This window comes from Taudactylus pleione, unplaced genomic scaffold (genome assembly GCF_031769625.1).
Source record: "Taudactylus pleione unplaced genomic scaffold, aTauple2 ptg000314l, whole genome shotgun sequence".
Lineage (NCBI taxonomy): Eukaryota > Metazoa > Chordata > Amphibia > Anura > Myobatrachidae > Taudactylus > Taudactylus pleione.
Genome location: NW_028284715.1, coordinates 6851481 through 6868198, shown reverse-complemented (window position 1 = coordinate 6868198; position 16718 = coordinate 6851481). Strand labels below are relative to the sequence as shown.

Genomic DNA, 16718 nt, shown 5'->3' with positions numbered 1-16718 from the left:
AACTAACAGCCATTGGGGTAGAAGCAGGAAGCACTACCGATGAGATGTAAGAACATTTCATCGGCCGGAGAGGGGGAGCGTTAACTCCCCCCTCAGGCACTACCCGCTAGAGACAGCAGCGCATCAGCCTAGTGCTGATGCCCTGTGTCTCTGTCCTGGCCGGCTCCACTGAGCATGCGTGGGATCTCGCAAGTATCGCGAGATCCCCGTGTACAGCCTGGAGCCGGCAGCAGGGACAGCGCTGTCCCTGCTGTGGGGATAGGCTAGCGCCAGGCTGTAGCTGTCGATAACGACAGCTACAGCCAGCCGAACGGTCATGCGATATGACCGTTCGTACATGGCCCTGCCGCTCGGCGCTGCTATCTTGTAGATAGCAGTGCCAATAATGACAGGGGCGCATAGTGCCCCTGTCATTTACCGCCCAGACCCCCGATCATACATCGGGGAGAAGCGGTATTCACTTCTGGGGTTCGTACATCTACCCCATTGTGAGAAAATGAGTAAATTTTTTTATTTATCTGATCCTAAATCCCATTTGGAAGAATGTAACTAATATTTAACAGCAAAATAAAAATGTAATTATAATTAATATAATACATATTTGGAATTCTGTAGGGGGCGTACACACTAGATGATTCGCTTCATGAGCGACATCGTCTAGTGTGTCCCTGGCAAGGATGTGCTTAGTGTCGTTAACGACATTGAGTACAAATACTGAACGATATCATGAACGATATTATTCAGTGCCGGGCTCCCTCCCTCATTCCCGAACATGCAACAGCCTGACAATATCATCAGGTTGGCCTGCATGTTCGGGCGATGAACGACAAAGACCAACGACCTGCGGGAGCGCGCATCGTTGGTCGTTATTGTTCATTGTTTTTGCATACAAATTGGCCGATATAGTGAATGACTAAACGATAGCGATATCATTCAGTCGTCCAGAATATCGGCAAGTGTGTACGCACCTTAACTCTACAAATATGTTTCTCATTACACTGAGCATGCATTATGCCAATGGTCTTGTGTGCCTTACTCAGGAAGTCCCTTGATGTGAATAAAAACTCCTTTTGTACCAGTTTTCCAGTTTTATATGTTTGAATGCTAGCGAGACTTAAGGTGCCTACTGTACACACTTGGCGATGTACTCACGATCCGACATTGTGTCCGATTTCCCCTTGAACTCTCCCCAGCAGCTTCCCGGCAGTCGTGGGCACGATTTGGTGTTAAAAACTGTCCAATATGACAATCGATCTATCGTGCCTCCTAACTATTCCAGTGCATCGTGACTGAGATTGTCAGATCTGCCCTACAGCACGGCAGATCTGAAGATGCGATGTACGACCTGCGGGGACGCGCATCGGCATCGTGATCGTGAGTGGACACTCACAATTTGGGCATATTTTACACGATTTGTCGTCACGATGCATCGGAATCGGGCAAATCGTGTAAAATATCGCTAAGTGTGTAGGCAGCATTAGCCCCAGATCATAGTTACTAATAGCCCCTATATGACTTACAGTGCAATTTGCTGCTGGGCAGGAGTATCTATAAATGGCACACATAGAAAGCACCATATATCTTTTCTCCATATAGGTGACTACAGCACCTACAGTACATGACATCACTACTATGCATGATTCACATAACACAACTTATACTGAATTGCACTTTTACCTGCAGATTTAGGGGGGCATTTATCAAATATTGCATTTCCAATGCGATCTGGGAGCATTGTTATTGCCCAATATCTCATTGCAAAATGCAATTTACCGTTTCAATGTACCATGATCCGGCACCCGCAGGGAGCAGGATTGCAATGTGCTCTGAGTGCTGTGCGGCCGCCATTGCTGGGGAGTCTTCCAGAGGAGCCCTCCACCACCTAAATTTGCAATGTATAGCCCACAATCTACAGCGTGCCACCTACATCTTCAGCTGTGGGGGATAATATCCGGAATGCAAGTTGGTAAATACAGCAGCATCCCATCCCCTATAGAAACCTATGGAGTTTCCGGCTATCTGCGGGAATGGAGGGTATGCAATCAGGAAGCCGGCTGACATTATACTGACAGCCGGCTTCCCGACTGTCATATCCCAGCGAGGGTGAAATGACTGGCGTCTAGATGTAGACGCCGCTCATTTTACCGACGCCGGGAGACCAGCGCCCGGCATCCCGATCGAAGGGATGCCGGGCGCGCTGCGGACAGCCGCGGGGGGGGGGGGAGGGTTAGGTTTAGGGCTCCTGGGGGGGACTTAGGGTTAGGCACCCCCCCGGGAGGTTAGGGTTAGGCTAGGGGGAGGGAGGGTAAGGCTAGGCACCCCCCCGGGGGACATAGGGTTAGGCGGCGGGGAAGGGGGGGTTAGGTTTAGGCACTTACAGGGGGGATTAGGGTTAGGCACTGGGGGGAAGGTTAGGGTTAGGCACCCCTAAGGAGGGTTAGGTTAGGTTAGTTCATACTTACCTGGGGACTTACCGGTATTTCCAGCCGTGTCGGCCTGCCGCTGTCGGGATTTGAACCTGCGGTAATTCATATGTATTCCGAATGGAGGGATCGCTGCGTTCCCTATTTCATACATGGTGATGTTACTAAATATTTATATTATTATTGATAAATGGTTCCCTTAGAGAGCAGGTGTGTGCAGTTGGTAATACAATCATGGACAGTGATACAATCAGGGACTTTTTACTAAGATTACAGTATATTTGTTCAGACACTAATGAGGAATATTTCTGGAATAATAGTGTTAGGAATAGTTATATTTTCTGCAAGATGCTGACATATGAGCTGCACTGTATTCCTTATGTACGCCTCCTCCTCTGTGTGCAGTCACAGAACAGTACAGTGTATGGGTCACACACTCTAAATACTTTCATCAATGATTGACAATCTATTGTTGTGTATGTGCTCAGAGCAGCCGCTGGTGTCACTACTGCAAAGCAGCACAGACCCCTGGGAGCTGCAGGGCTGAAGGAAGGGGAGGGAGACGGAGTTACTAGCAGCTACTATAGCAGTGTGTAGGTGTAAGGTACGATGACCACGACGTGTGACGTTACTGCTTGATAGTTAAACAGGGTAAAAATACTGGCAGTGGCACAGCCCAGGAGGCTTTGCAAGACTTCAGCAGCCTGGTCACTGGTCAGCCATATAAAGCAGATACTTGTGAAAGGCAGGCATCGCTCCTCTGCAATTGTATTGCAGCCATAAAACGTGCATTTAATGTGTCTTGTTTCAGACTGGACATGTCGTCTGCACTTAGTGAAGTTGTTTTGTAGGCAAAAACCAGATACAGCCTGTGAATTAATTAGTAGCTTTTTACATCACTGAGGCAAGAGGTGCAAAGTGCCTCATGCCTCAGTAAAACCAAGAGTGGCTAGAAAATTGATGTAGGTGCACTTTAGATATTGCAGGCAATTGAGGGGAGGATATGATAGACTATAGTGTGTGAGTATTCTGGCAGGGAGGGTAACCCTATATGCACAATGTAATTTCAGGTGTCTTCTTAAATTGAAATGAAAGTGACTGAGTGATGTTTCAGGGTTATTTGCTATATTATATCTTGCGTTAGAGCACACTGGTGTTTTCCATGTATGTATTTATTTATTTTTTTCATCCTTACTGTTTCTTTCCTTTTATGCTTTTTTTTTCATTATTATTATTTTTTTTATCGGTCTGCAGCTTTCGTCTTTTTGTTTTACTTTTATTAAGCCTCGGATCGCAGAGGAAAAGTAGGGTGTCGGTTGAATTAGACGCGAGTTGGCTCCCAGTGCGAGTAAGTGCGGCTAAATTGCACACTTACGGTACCGCTGAACTTGTTGATTCCCATAGGGCTGTGAGCCTGGGGTAAGTTTGGGCCACGAGGCGGGGCGATTTATGGTGCGGTTGTCGGTGTCTCCATGGCATTGAAATGGCAACTCGCCCCCCCCTCGACGCTAATTGAATTGATCTGTAAATGTAAAATGGATTTACAAACAGAAAATCTATCCAAATATTTTGAATCCAAAACCTGTTGTATTTTGCTTCCAATTTATGTATTTATTTTAGTAAGAGTTATATATGTACAGTAGTGCACATACGTATATGCCACAATGCATTAATATAAAATGCTCATTGCTAACGTTAATAAGACACAATGGTATAGCCCAGAGGTTCCCAAACTCCGCTATTCTATATCACGTTTTAAGGATATCCATGTTCGAGCACAAGTTCCTTAATTAGTACCTCATTCAATTTGATTTAACCATCTGGACTCAAGCATGGATATCCCCAAAACCTGGACTGTAATGGCGGAGTTTGGGAACCTCTGGTATAGCCTATTGACCTGATTCAGAGATTCACAAACAGAGGATTCACTCGCAAAATGAGTGACAGGTAGTGGGCAAAGGTAAAGGGGGGTGGTTAAGAAAACGCAGACACGTCTGATAGTTTTAACGCCAATCCATGGGCATACATAAATTAGCAATTGCGGTCTCCTTCGCAGCATGAGAGCTCTCTGTGTGTCAGGAGAGCCGCAGTGTTTAAGACAGGTCAGACTTCACTCAGAAGCGGCGTGACTGCCCGATCTGCGTCAATGTTCCCGATGTTTACGCTGTTGTACGTCATCAGATGGCTATGAGAAGGCAGCAGTTGGCGTCCCTATGTTCGGGTAAGCTTTGGAAGACAGTATATGTTGGCAATTGAGATAGCTGTTGCGATTGCAGTAGCTTAAGGGGTCTATTTACTAAGCTATGTGAACGGTGATAAGGTGCCAGCCAATCAGCTCCTAACTGCCATTTTTCAAACACAGCCTGTGACATGATAGTTAGGAGCTGATTGGCTGACACCTTATCACCTAACACAGCTTAGTAAATAGACCCCTAAATCACTAAATCAGACCCTCTGTACCCATAACCGGGCTGATTCTTCTTGTATACACGTGATAGCTGAAATAGTGATAACCTTTTCCTCTTTTGCAGCCGAAGGAAGACAGTTTTGTAGACTGAAGCAGGAAAGCTACAGAGATATCAGCTTCAGGTACATTTTGTAAAGATTAAAAAGAAAAATATAATAAAACGAAGTACAGATAAATGCTTTTTAGCTGCTTCTTCACATTTTATTGCATTCTCCCTAGAAGTGAGACCTGAAATGTGTGTTGCTTACACAGGCAGCAGTATGAAAAGTGATGTAGTGTTTTGGTCCCTTGTATGTGAATAGAACAGGTGCAGGCTAGCTGTGAATGGAGAGGACTGTTATGCTCTGTTATTTATTAATGTAAATAAATTATAAATTGAGCTTTCTTGTTGTAAAAAAAAACTTTCTTGAACTTACTGGGGGCAGAGCCATGTGACTCCTCTGCTGTGATGAAATTCTGCATCAGCTGAGCTCTCTTAGGGGCCGGATCACTTAGCCGTGATAAGTGGGTTGTTTACCGCGTGTCAACTTGATGCCCACTTTGCGGTCTACTTTCAGCATGCGTGCTCACGCGACCCTCGCTGTTCAATTGGAAAATGCTTATCGTGGCACCCGTGCGGTAATTCTACAGTGTGCAACCTGGGGGGCGGTGCATGACAAAGTGGGGAAATCAGCCTGTCTGAACCCCCCAAAAATGGCAAATAAGTTTGGATAACAGTATTGAAGGCTATTAGGGGCCATAAGACAAGTATTTGAGGGGGGAGATTCAATTCAACGCAAATTAAATGGCGCCTGGAGCGAGCTCCCAGAGTTATTCAATTAAGTGCGCTGTGTGGTAAGAGAATACCGGTTATCGCGCCTATTGTGCCTTAACAAGGGTGTTAAGGCGCGTTAACCGGCATTCTCTGACCAAAGTGCCGGGCGCGCAGCTGTTAGCGCCGCGCTAAGCAGAAAAACAGCTGCGCGCCCGACACTTGGCTCGGATTTCTCCTCGCATCCCCGGGGGGTGCGAGAAGAAATCCTTAGCTCCCTCCCGAAGCTATTCAACATTGCGTTGAATTGAATTCCCCCCGAGGTTCTTAAAAGATGTCAAAAGACTGAGTTTTACTTTATTTATTTTTTTATTAACAGTGGAAAAATAGTTTGCTAGTGTTTTTCACCAAATTAAAGCCTCAATATTATTTGTCTGCAATGTGTAACTCCCATCTGCAAGTTCAGAAACTAAACTATAACACCCCACAATACATGTTGTCACGCTCTTGTTGTATTAAAGTCAGTTACGTTACTTTTGACTATAACATGAGAAACAAATTAATAAAAAAATGAAAAAGCAATAGAATCAGTTGGATCATCATATAAAACAACACAATTCCATAATGCAGGCCTCATGCTGACAGGGCATTATTGGACTTATAGTTCCACAGCTGGAGGGCCACCAATCAGGTATTTGCTCTTATGAGTCTGACTTGCCATAGACAGGTGAAAGATGATCTCTGATTGGTCGCTATGGAATACTGCCTATTTGCAGTGTTCGCAAATCACCCACATTGTGTAGTGAAACAGGTGGAAGCGAGCTCACTTATTTCTCATGATGAAATGACTGGTTGATTCACATCGCGTTAGTAGTATACGCAACATTTTTTTTTTTCTGCACATAGACACACAATGTATTTTTGTGAAATCATTTGTTTTCCATTCCTGTCCACACAGCATTTTTAATTGAAATATATATATATTTTTTTTCTGCACTGGCTGCGATAAGCTAGTTCCAGTGTGTATACATCTGCCTATCTCTAGTAGGAGCCATCTGGTCATCTGTGACTCACGCAACCCTCCTGTTCTGTAGTCTCCGGAAGAGGATATATATTAATTCACCTCCTCCCCTTCCACCTAGCTGTGACGAACGCATGCTCAGCTCCCTCCACTACCAGCATCTCTGCCTCCTCCCCCATCTGTCTCCAGCTGCTGCTGCTGCTGTCACCGAGCAGCTCTCTCCAGCCCCCTCAGCTCACGAGCAGGGACACCTTGCACCGTCTGTGGGGTGCAGGGGGGAGGGGGGAAATCCACGGGGGCATTCAATAGCACAAAGCTGAAATGTCCCTCCAAGAACTGCCGTCCCTTTGGATATACTGCTTTACACTGATGCTCCTTCATTTGTAGCATTATGTTTGTGACCAATTTATCCTCCTCTATCTAATACCCTGAGCCCAGCTCTCTCTCCCTACCTTGATGTCCACCCTGTCACTACGGATCCCTGATTTAAAGGCCCGCTGCAGATCTGTGTGATTTATGCTCTATGTCTTGCCACCAACTTGCTTGAGATTCAGTATTTCCAATCGGTGTGTTGCTTATCCACCAACATGTCTGCTCCTCTTGGGCCCAGGGGTGGCCCTCTGCCTGCTGCACAGCCACTCTTGCCTGAGATGCCAGATCTTAGCCATCTAACGGAGGATGAGAGGAAGACCATCCTTGCAGTCATGGACCGGCAGAAGAAAGAAGAGGAAAAGGAACAGTCAGTACTGAAGTAAGCATGTCTCATTTCTAACCTGTTCAGGCTCCTCCTGCACTCCTGTCTAATGAATGCTGTCTGCACCAGCTCACCCTCACCTACACAGAGAGAGCATGAGCTGAGTGCTGTCTTGTGCCTGCTCACGTTCAAGTATAATTGTCTTAAATGCTATTGACTATTCAAATTCTTGTCTTGGAGAAAGGGTTAAACATATCTGTCAGCACTGAAAAAATACACCCCCCCCTACCCTTCCTTCCTTCATTAATCAATATAAGGGCCTGATATTCACCAGATGGTGTGTTTTGTTTGTTTTTTTGTTTGTTTTTTACAAATGTGTGTGTTTTATTTGCTGAACTGTTTGTGTCTTTATGTCATAAATAACCCTTAAATGGCTTGTGCAGCCACTCAGTGATCTTGCCACATAGGGGTTAACGTGTACCTGTTTATTTTGGTGTATTGGGGTATGCCGTATGGAACCTGAGAGCAGATGGAAGCTGTTTTTCTTTTTCTCCCAATCTTTATCTGTTGTTCACTGTAAGGTTATGTGGATACAAATGTTTGTTTCTCCTTTCCACGCTATCAGGAATTGATGTGAACCTTTAACATGCAATGGCTGAGTTCTGAAATCCATCATGGCTGCATCCAGGTGCAAAGACCAGCAATGCTTTTTATTTTTTTTTTCCCTGCTACATGCCTGCAGATCACTGCTCTGTGCTCATCTGAACTAGCAATGCAGCATGCCTTTGGGGTGCTGCGATTGAACAGGAAACCGATCCTCCCTGGCTTGCAATCTCAGTGCAAAAACCTGCAATATTATCTAGATCTAGTCCCGGGGCCTACTTTAAACAGGCTTTTGGGTGGGTTATAACAGCTGCCATCTTTCTCCATAAACACATCTCAGCTCCTTCCTCCCCTCTCCCCTCCCCCCCCTATATCGCTTGAACTCTGAGATTAGGATACAGAAGGATGCTGCATGCTATAAGGGCAGCACATAGCAAATGTCTTGTGTAGAGTCTGGTTAGAGAAGCAATGTTGGGTACCTGGCTGTGTGCACAGTAAGTTCAGCACTAGGCTGCTGTCCACCAGCGGGGTGCTGATCTGAGACCGCTGCTCATTCCAGCTGCTGCTTCACTGTTATCTCTGTTAGTACTGTGAGCTGGTGTCAGAGTCCATCCTCTGTCAGCCAGTAAAATCGGTATGTGTACGGATATAGGAGGGTGGGAAATATTGTAGTGGCAATAGGATGGCTTCGTGGAAATAGAATTAGTCATTTCAGAGTAAAGGATGAATGAAGTAGGACATTGACGTAATAGATTAATTAAAGTGCAGGTTATATATGAGAAATGGACACATCAGTAGGTGGAGTAGTTTTGTTTGGTCTAGGCAACCAAGCCAGTTCCTTCAGTGTTCTAACATTGTGGTGTAAAATACAATATTCTGACATCCTTGTTATTTCATATGTAAATGTGTTTTGGCCTTTTCCCTTTAAGGGGATCACTTTGGTAGTTCTTTCACTTTTAAAATAATGTGTGTGTGTGTGTGTGTGTGTGTGTGTGTGTGTGTGTGTGTGTGTGTGTGTGTGTGTGTGTGTGTGTGTGTCTGTGTGTTTGTATTGGAGATATATAGTTGTTTGACATAATAAAACGAGTGGTTTATAGCAGCATTTCCGAGGTCGGTCTACGATACATTATATTAGATTTATGTATTTAGTGTCAGAAGGTATCAGTCTCACACTTGTAACAGAAGCAGGAGATTTGTCTTCAATTACATCTCACCTTATCCACAGTTATCCAGGGTACGGGAGGAGATGACAGGAGCAGCAGCTGGGTACAGGCTGTAACAAAAATGATAATTAGCCACCATGATAACATTATAATCCTCCATCATTGTAATAGCATCATTTCTCAAATATTTGTTAATTTTTTATTTTGCACATATTGTAAATGTTAACATTTGTTTTATAACCTATATACCTGCATCTTAAAGAACTCAACTAAATTGTATTAAGTGTGTTGGAAAATATACTTCTGTGGACGCTCACAATCCTTTACGGGCTGGAAACGGTGTTGCAGGGCTTCATAGTAAAATTGGAGGAGGGCATGGCGAGGCCGGTCCATTCTCACATGGCCTCTTGCCTGTTTGGGCCAGCCCACTCATGCTCAAAACAGGTGCTTATTCTTTCCAGTATTCCCACCTCACTTTGAGGCTCTGCAGTGGCCGCACCACTACACTGATGTTAGATCCTGTCCCCCTACCTTTCCCAGTCACAGTAGCAAACATGGCAGGCAGCTGGTGCTATTATTGGCTGTTTACATAATTGAAAAAATGTTGCTGCACTTTTGAAAACTATTAATACTTAGGACTTATTCACATTAAATGCTTAGCTGCAGAATGGACAAACATCTGTGAACCTCCCTAATGCATCTGTCAAAGGGGCCTCTCAATTAGCCTATCAATACCTAAAAGCTTAATGTACTTATCCATGTATATATATATATATATATATATATATCACCACCATATTCTGCAGCCTTTTACACAGAATATGTAATCACTCACATCACTCCATGCCAGTCTGTTTCTTTCTGTATTGTGTACCCATAGAAAACACGTACAAATATGGGGGTACATACAAACTGCACACAGAAAGAACAGTGGTGGGAATTCAAGCCATAACTCCCTGCACTTTGGGGCAGACCTGCTAACCACTGTGCCACCATGCTGTCGTGCTCAGATGGCAATGGACCGGAGTTCGCTGCCAGAAATATCAGTGATCTGTGTGGCGGCCTCATTTTGGGCGGGTGGGAGGGGGTCCTTTTTACTCATTGAATACAGTGAAATGCTTCCTCTTGAACAAGGTCTGATCATTTATTTTCTCAGTCAAAAGGCTGCAGCAAAATTAATAATTGTCTATATATTAACTTAATGCAAGCATTATACTCTATAGCTGCAAATTAAACTTAGGGCCTGATTCAGCATGGCTCGCTATCGCAGCTCTGTAATTGCACAGAGACGGCCACTACTGCTATCTCACATCCATAATACCTCTCACATCGGTAACACTGAATAACATCAGCACCTCACGCAGAATTACAGCAGGTCTGACCTGCCGCAGAAACTGCAAGTCTTGTTGAACGCAGTGAGTACTCAAGCTGCGTACTGTATGCCATCTCAGTGGCTAATTTATTTACACCCCGGAAACGGCGTTCAAATGGACAGGCACGCCTGCGTTTCTCCAACGACTTCCCCGTCACTACCCCCAAACGCTCACAGCCTGTCACTTACTCTGAGATGGCTTTTATTCTGCTTGAGTGATCGCATAGCCATTGCAATGCTAACTCCCGCACGCCCACTGCGCTGCATACGCAGTATGCACCATCGATCGTTCTGCGTGCGCTGCAGTTGCGATCCATGCTGAATCAGGACCTTAGTCTGTGTTTGTCTGTAAGTCCCTGTTTCAGTGTCTGCTCTGGTTGTTGTCTGTAATGTTTTAAGGGAGCGCTTGCTGGGAAAGAATCTCAAGTGCTTTGAATACAACGCGGCTTTGAGTGATAGCTGTTACAGTGGCTATAGTGATTCAAGCAACAACAGTTGTACTTAAGATGCAATCCCTTTGGGAATGTTTGGCAACCATAGGTTCCATCTATGACTATAAATGATTGCAAACATTCAGCAACTTCTCGTCACACCTTCACTGTATTACGCCTGTTCTAGAAGGCGGATGTTTCCGTCCCTGTTGCAGGAATACCAGAGAGCTAAGCTTGCTGCACACCCAGATTTTTTTGATCGGGACAAGGAAAGGAATTTTTAGAAAAATCGAAAGCCCCAATATTATTATTATCCTTTATTTATATGGCGCCACAAGTGTTCCGCAGCACCTTACATAGTACATAAACGTAACTGAATAAGAAACCAGTGACTTAGAGTACAATACAGGACAAGGATATGCTGCATTAGCGATTATAACACTCAAATTAAGCAGCAGGGAGTCAGCTATCAAGTTAGATGCCCTTGTGAGGAGAGGAGTAGAAGAAAGTATAAGGAGAAACACATGAGGGAAAAGGGCCCTGCTCGTAAGAGCTTACAGCCTAAAGTGCTACACATTATGCAATTTTTCCATAGAAGCTTGCGATTTTTCACCACATCACGCGGATTTTGCATATGTCCGCCCACAAGGAGGGTGACAGTGGCAGGAGAACATAGGGAATATGGGCAGATTATAGGCACACGCACTGCTCGCTATTTCGGGAATTTGAGGCAGAGATTTTCGTTCTTGACTGACAGATCAGATAATGGAAGAAATGTGTTTTCTCACCGTTTTATCGGCGAAACGCTGAAACAATCGTTCATACACACTATTAGTGTTCACTCTAGGTCGGGCGCCAGGCAGGGCATGGTCCCGAAAAGGCGGTGTGGTCAATTAAAAGGGGGCCTATCTTTATGACGCGTCCCCTTTTCGTCACTTTTGGGGGCGTGCCCGGCACTTACGGACATACCGGGCAGCCCCCAAGCGCCGCTGTCACTGTGATCGGATGCCTGGCACATGCGCCCGGCGTCCATTCATCGGTGTTGACAGCTGCCCTGCCGTTTTCCCCACCCACGACCCGCGGGCGAAGGACAGAAGCCGCAGGCTGTTTCAGTAGGGCGCCATGCTGGAGAGCAGGGTGCTTTCTGCCCTTCAGAAATAGGGCAGGGCGCGGCACCCCACTGAAACAGCCTAGCGGGAGCGATAACTGTACAATAAATCAGGCCGATCACCTGTTATTCGCAAATCGGCCCAATAATTATAGTGTGTAGGTAGGTTTAGACAATGTTTGGCTGCCCTGGGCCTTGCTTTTGGTAACAGAAAATATAAGGAGGTTACTAGGGATATGGTGTTGAGATTTATATTCTACTACTGTATTTAACCTGCCATGCTTATTGCTTCTTTTGCTGAAACATATTAACAGTATCATTGAATAATTCACGTTCAAACTTCTAGCGCAGATTCAGTTTTGTTACGGCACTTTGAAATGTTTATTTCTGCATTTGCCCATTATCATCAGAGTTTGACATCCTAATTCCCACCTGTGTCTTGTGTAGCAGGTGGAGCATCTTCTGCTTATGGTAGTGAATAGTGATGATGTTTTTTAGAAGGTTCCTTCAACAGCTGGATATTCCGAATTCTTTTGAAGATACAAGGCTGATGTAGAGTGGAATGTAAATACAATTTACACTGATGCCCATATTCAATTAGAAGCGAAAAGCCTTGATCCGCGAAAAAGTATCGCCGATTGCGACTTTTCGCTAGGTGGAAACTTATCTCCGTTTTCAATTCCATCCTCTTTTCGCGTACGCGAAAACGCAATGCAATGTAATAGGTGAAAAAGATTCGCCTATGAATAGGTGGAGATAAAAAGTGCAAAATCGATATTTAGGGGTGCAAAGGTGGGGAAACCACTCAGCACCCTTGGGACAACCCCCCCAATGGATAACTGCATCAAATAACCCCTAAAAAAAAGTGAGGAACACCCCAAAAAAGTGCAAAGTGGGGGTACAAAAGTGCAAAGTACAGTAAGAACGTTTGCGCCAGTGCGTGCCATGCTGACCACGGGGAAGACGCACTTTTCAAGCGTCCGATGTTCGCATTCATTTGTACATAATTATTATTTCATTTTTGTATTTGCATCTGGTTTTCATTTTGGCTGACAAATGTGTCTTTATTAGTTATTAACACTGGGGCTGATTCATAGTTGTACGCAAATGGCAAAGCCGCTGGCTCCTGTGCTCAAATGCCGCTGAAGGCTTCATGTGTTAATAGACTCCTCCTGCCGACTTCTCACATCTGCTGTTGCATCTGAGGACACAGCATCGGATCAACTGCGTGACCATTGGACATCTGAGAAACCCGCAGAATATCCAGTGAAATCAGGCTGCCGGGCCAGTGAAGCTGCATCCACTGGCTTGAACATGTCCAAAATGCATGTCAACCATGCTGCGGCTTTTGGGGCGCTGCCGAAGACATCTCAGGATCTGAGCTGCACATGTGCTGTGTGGCTCATGCGCCTATGTAGAGATAATCGGCAAACTGCGAAAATATCGCTCCATCTTACAACTATGAATCAGCCCCACTGCTCAGACATGGAGTATGGTTGTCTCTGTCCCCTCTTCATAGACCTGTGATTCCCGGCATTTTGCCGTAAGGGGGTGGGGCCTGAGGACGCGAATAGTTCAGCCTCGATCCCATCAGCTGCCACCTGCATCTTCTCTCTGGGCTTCTTCCGGAGAAGAGATTATTACATTAGGTAAGTGTATGTAATGAGGTGCATATTCGGGAATCGGTATGATTTACCGCCGGACCCATGCCTGGCGGTTGGAATCCTGATAGCGGCATCTCGGCAGAAGAGGAAATCCCGATTGTCAAAGGTGATTATATACTAACCTATTCCTACCCCCTAACCCTCCCTTAGGGTTGCCTAACCCTAACCTTCCCCCCCCAGTGCCTAACCCTAATCCCCCTCAAAGTGCCTAAACCTAACCCCCCCTTCCCTGCCGCCTAAACCTAAGTCCCCCTGGGGGGGTACCTAACCCTAAGCCCCCCCCGGGGGTGCCTAACGCTAACCCCCCCTTCCCCTAGCCTAACTCTTACCTCCCAGGGGGGTGCCTAACCCTAAGTCCCCCCCGGGAACCCTAAACCTAACCATCGCCCCCCGCGGCTTTCCGCGCCCGGCGTCCCTTCGATTGGGATACCGGGCATCGGGCTCTCGGCGTATGTCTAATAATAGGCGTCGGCATATGACATATGCCGGGATATGACAGTCGGGAAGCCGGCTGTCGGGATTAGGTCCGCCGGCTTCCCGACTGCATACCCATATTCTACTGTTACCTGCAGCAGTGAAGCAGGCACACATACTATCCTGGCCCCTTGCTGAGCTGGGCACATCTTGCAAGCTAAGCAGAATGTGCTTTTTTTCTGGGGTGCATTTTACACTTCTATCCAAACCAACATGAGCCACACAGTGTTTACAGACATCAAAGAAAGTTGGTTTATTTGTCTACTTAAGTAAAACTTGGCAAGAAACAGGTCAGTATCTCCCGTTTCACCCAGGAATTGTCATATAGCATAGCTTGTACAATTTACACTGATATCCTCATCTCCGGTCACTTTCTGCTCTGTACTGATTATCAGGATGCAGCAATAACAAATAATTTACTGATTTGTAACTAATACTTTACTAATAAAATGTCGCTGGGGCTACTGAGCGAAAAAAAAAAAAAATGTAAATAAAAAAAGCATTTTTGTCTGTGGCCTATTAATGCTATTGCAATAAGAGGATTGTACCTCCGCTACCCTCCTTAAATAGGCTTTCCTATTCTTTGAATGAGACAACCACAACTAGTGTCTCCGGCAGGGTCTACCGCTGACGTTATCCATTTTATAACACCTGGGGGGGTTTTCGGAGAAAGGGCTTATATCCCTTTAATAAATAGAGCATTCTGAGAGATAGGTGGCTATAGTTTATGAACTTACACTACTAGATGGCGTTTGTGTTAGGAGAAGGACTTAAAAGTTTTCCTTTAAATGGAATTCCCATCTTCCATGTCCCGCAGCTTACTATCTTATACATGTCCTCTTGCTGCTGCTATTAAATAAATGACGTTTTCTTTCTTGCTTTTGCATTTATGTTAGCAGACCGATCAGTTTACTATCCTTGCTTTATGACAAAACCCAGGCGCTTCTTTGCATTGGATGGACCTGTGCCCACAGTCCGGCGTTATGCCACATTCTAGGGCAAAAGCACCTTCGTCTGGTTCTAAAAACAGGACAAGTGCTGCAAACCAATAAGTCGTAGGGAACTAAAGATGGCAACACTTGTTATTCAGACAGAAAGTAAATGGGAAAATAAAGAGCTAACAGAAATAGATGGTGTATTTATATCTGTGGTAAATATTAAGTTGCCTGACTTGTCGGCCGGAGGGATAGTCAATGAACTTGATCTACGGGAATCTGTTAAGAGGATTTGGACTGGTGGACAGTTAATGCCGTGTAGGAGTCTTACAATGAGAGTAACATGAGTATATTGTGTTACTTGTCACTTCCTTATTCATCGTCTACAAACACGCATAGGCTCGCCCCATTGAAACGCTATTTTTTATCATGAAACTTGGGATTTTTTATCCATACTGCAACAGTAGTAGGCGCTAATAATAATAATAATAATATACAATAGTAGGGACACAAGCATAATATATAGGTGGGAATGGAACTGCTCATTAAGAGCTGTTAAGAGCATTTTTCTAAACAAAATAAATACTAGAGATGTGCGCGGACACCCATGTTTTGGCAAAACCACCCTCAAAAGTTATGGGGTTTTTTTTTTTGGCAAAACCACTCTCATGTGTTTTGGTTCTTCTCTATTTTGGTTTTGATCCCTTTAAAATTTATAAAAAAAACAGCTAAAATCATGTAATTGGAACCTGCAATCCAAAACCCGAGATTTGGTTTTTGAAGTTCAAGTTCTGAATTTACAGCAGACCTACAGATATGTCCTCTTGCATCTACGCGGCAAATCGTGGCAAGCATGGCGCGAGGCATGCGCCCACAAGTGGATACGTACACTGCAGGGTGCGATCACAGTGTGTGCCATGGTATACCATAGTGTATGCAGCTGCGGGTAATCGCATGGCGCGTGTGCACGTTTGTAGCGCGATCGGCAAGGATGTAGGTTCTATTCTGAATCCCAAAAGTGATCCGAGAGAGGACTTGATTTTACTTGGAACCCCAAAGTTCGGGTGTGTTTGGTTTTCAGCAAATCCGAACCGCACATCTCTAATTAGTAATATTATTATGGTAAGACATCAACATTTGTTTTTATTTTCTCACTATATATGGTTCTAGACATTTTACCTATAGAATGTACACTAAATACAGTTTAGTTTGGCATTTTCTGGCAATAACAGTACAAATAAGTTAAACTACATTTTAAAAATATAACATTAAAAATGTGGTTTTGGGTGGAGTTCTGTAACTTAAATAAAAATCCATAATATTACCTACCTGGGGTCAGGCGTTCCATGTTCTGATGGGCCACAATCCGGCGATCCTCTCCTCAGTCCCGTTGGCAGTGAGGAGAGCCCTCTAATGTCTGCTGTGGTGCAAAAGGAGTTAGTTATATTTTATGTTACATTCATTTTTTGCATCTTACGATAATACCCGTCCGTATCTATTTTCCGGACTTCACCGTGTCCCACCTAATAATTGGGCAGGATATTTATGTCCACAAAGTTTGTATATTTTTGCCGTATGTTTTGCTACTTGTACCGTTTTGGTATTATATATT

At 44.8% G+C, this 16718-nt stretch overlaps 1 protein-coding gene across 11 annotated transcripts in view; it reads left to right on the top strand.

Annotated features, from left to right (window-relative positions):
- Positions 1-6995: 6995 nt before the first annotated feature.
- The window catches only part of RIMS2 (regulating synaptic membrane exocytosis 2), an 801312-nt gene continuing 791589 nt past the window's right edge, over positions 6996-16718 (top strand). For 10 of the 11 annotated variants that reach the window (XM_088442657.1, XM_088442652.1, XM_088442648.1 and 7 more), the window contains exon 1: positions 6996-7413. In XM_088442657.1, the coding sequence (XP_088298783.1) occupies positions 7250-7413 (164 nt within the window). In that variant the 5' untranslated portion in view covers positions 6996-7249. The remainder of the gene's footprint in view (positions 7414-16718) is intronic. The other variant, XM_088442651.1, reaches the window with a different exon arrangement.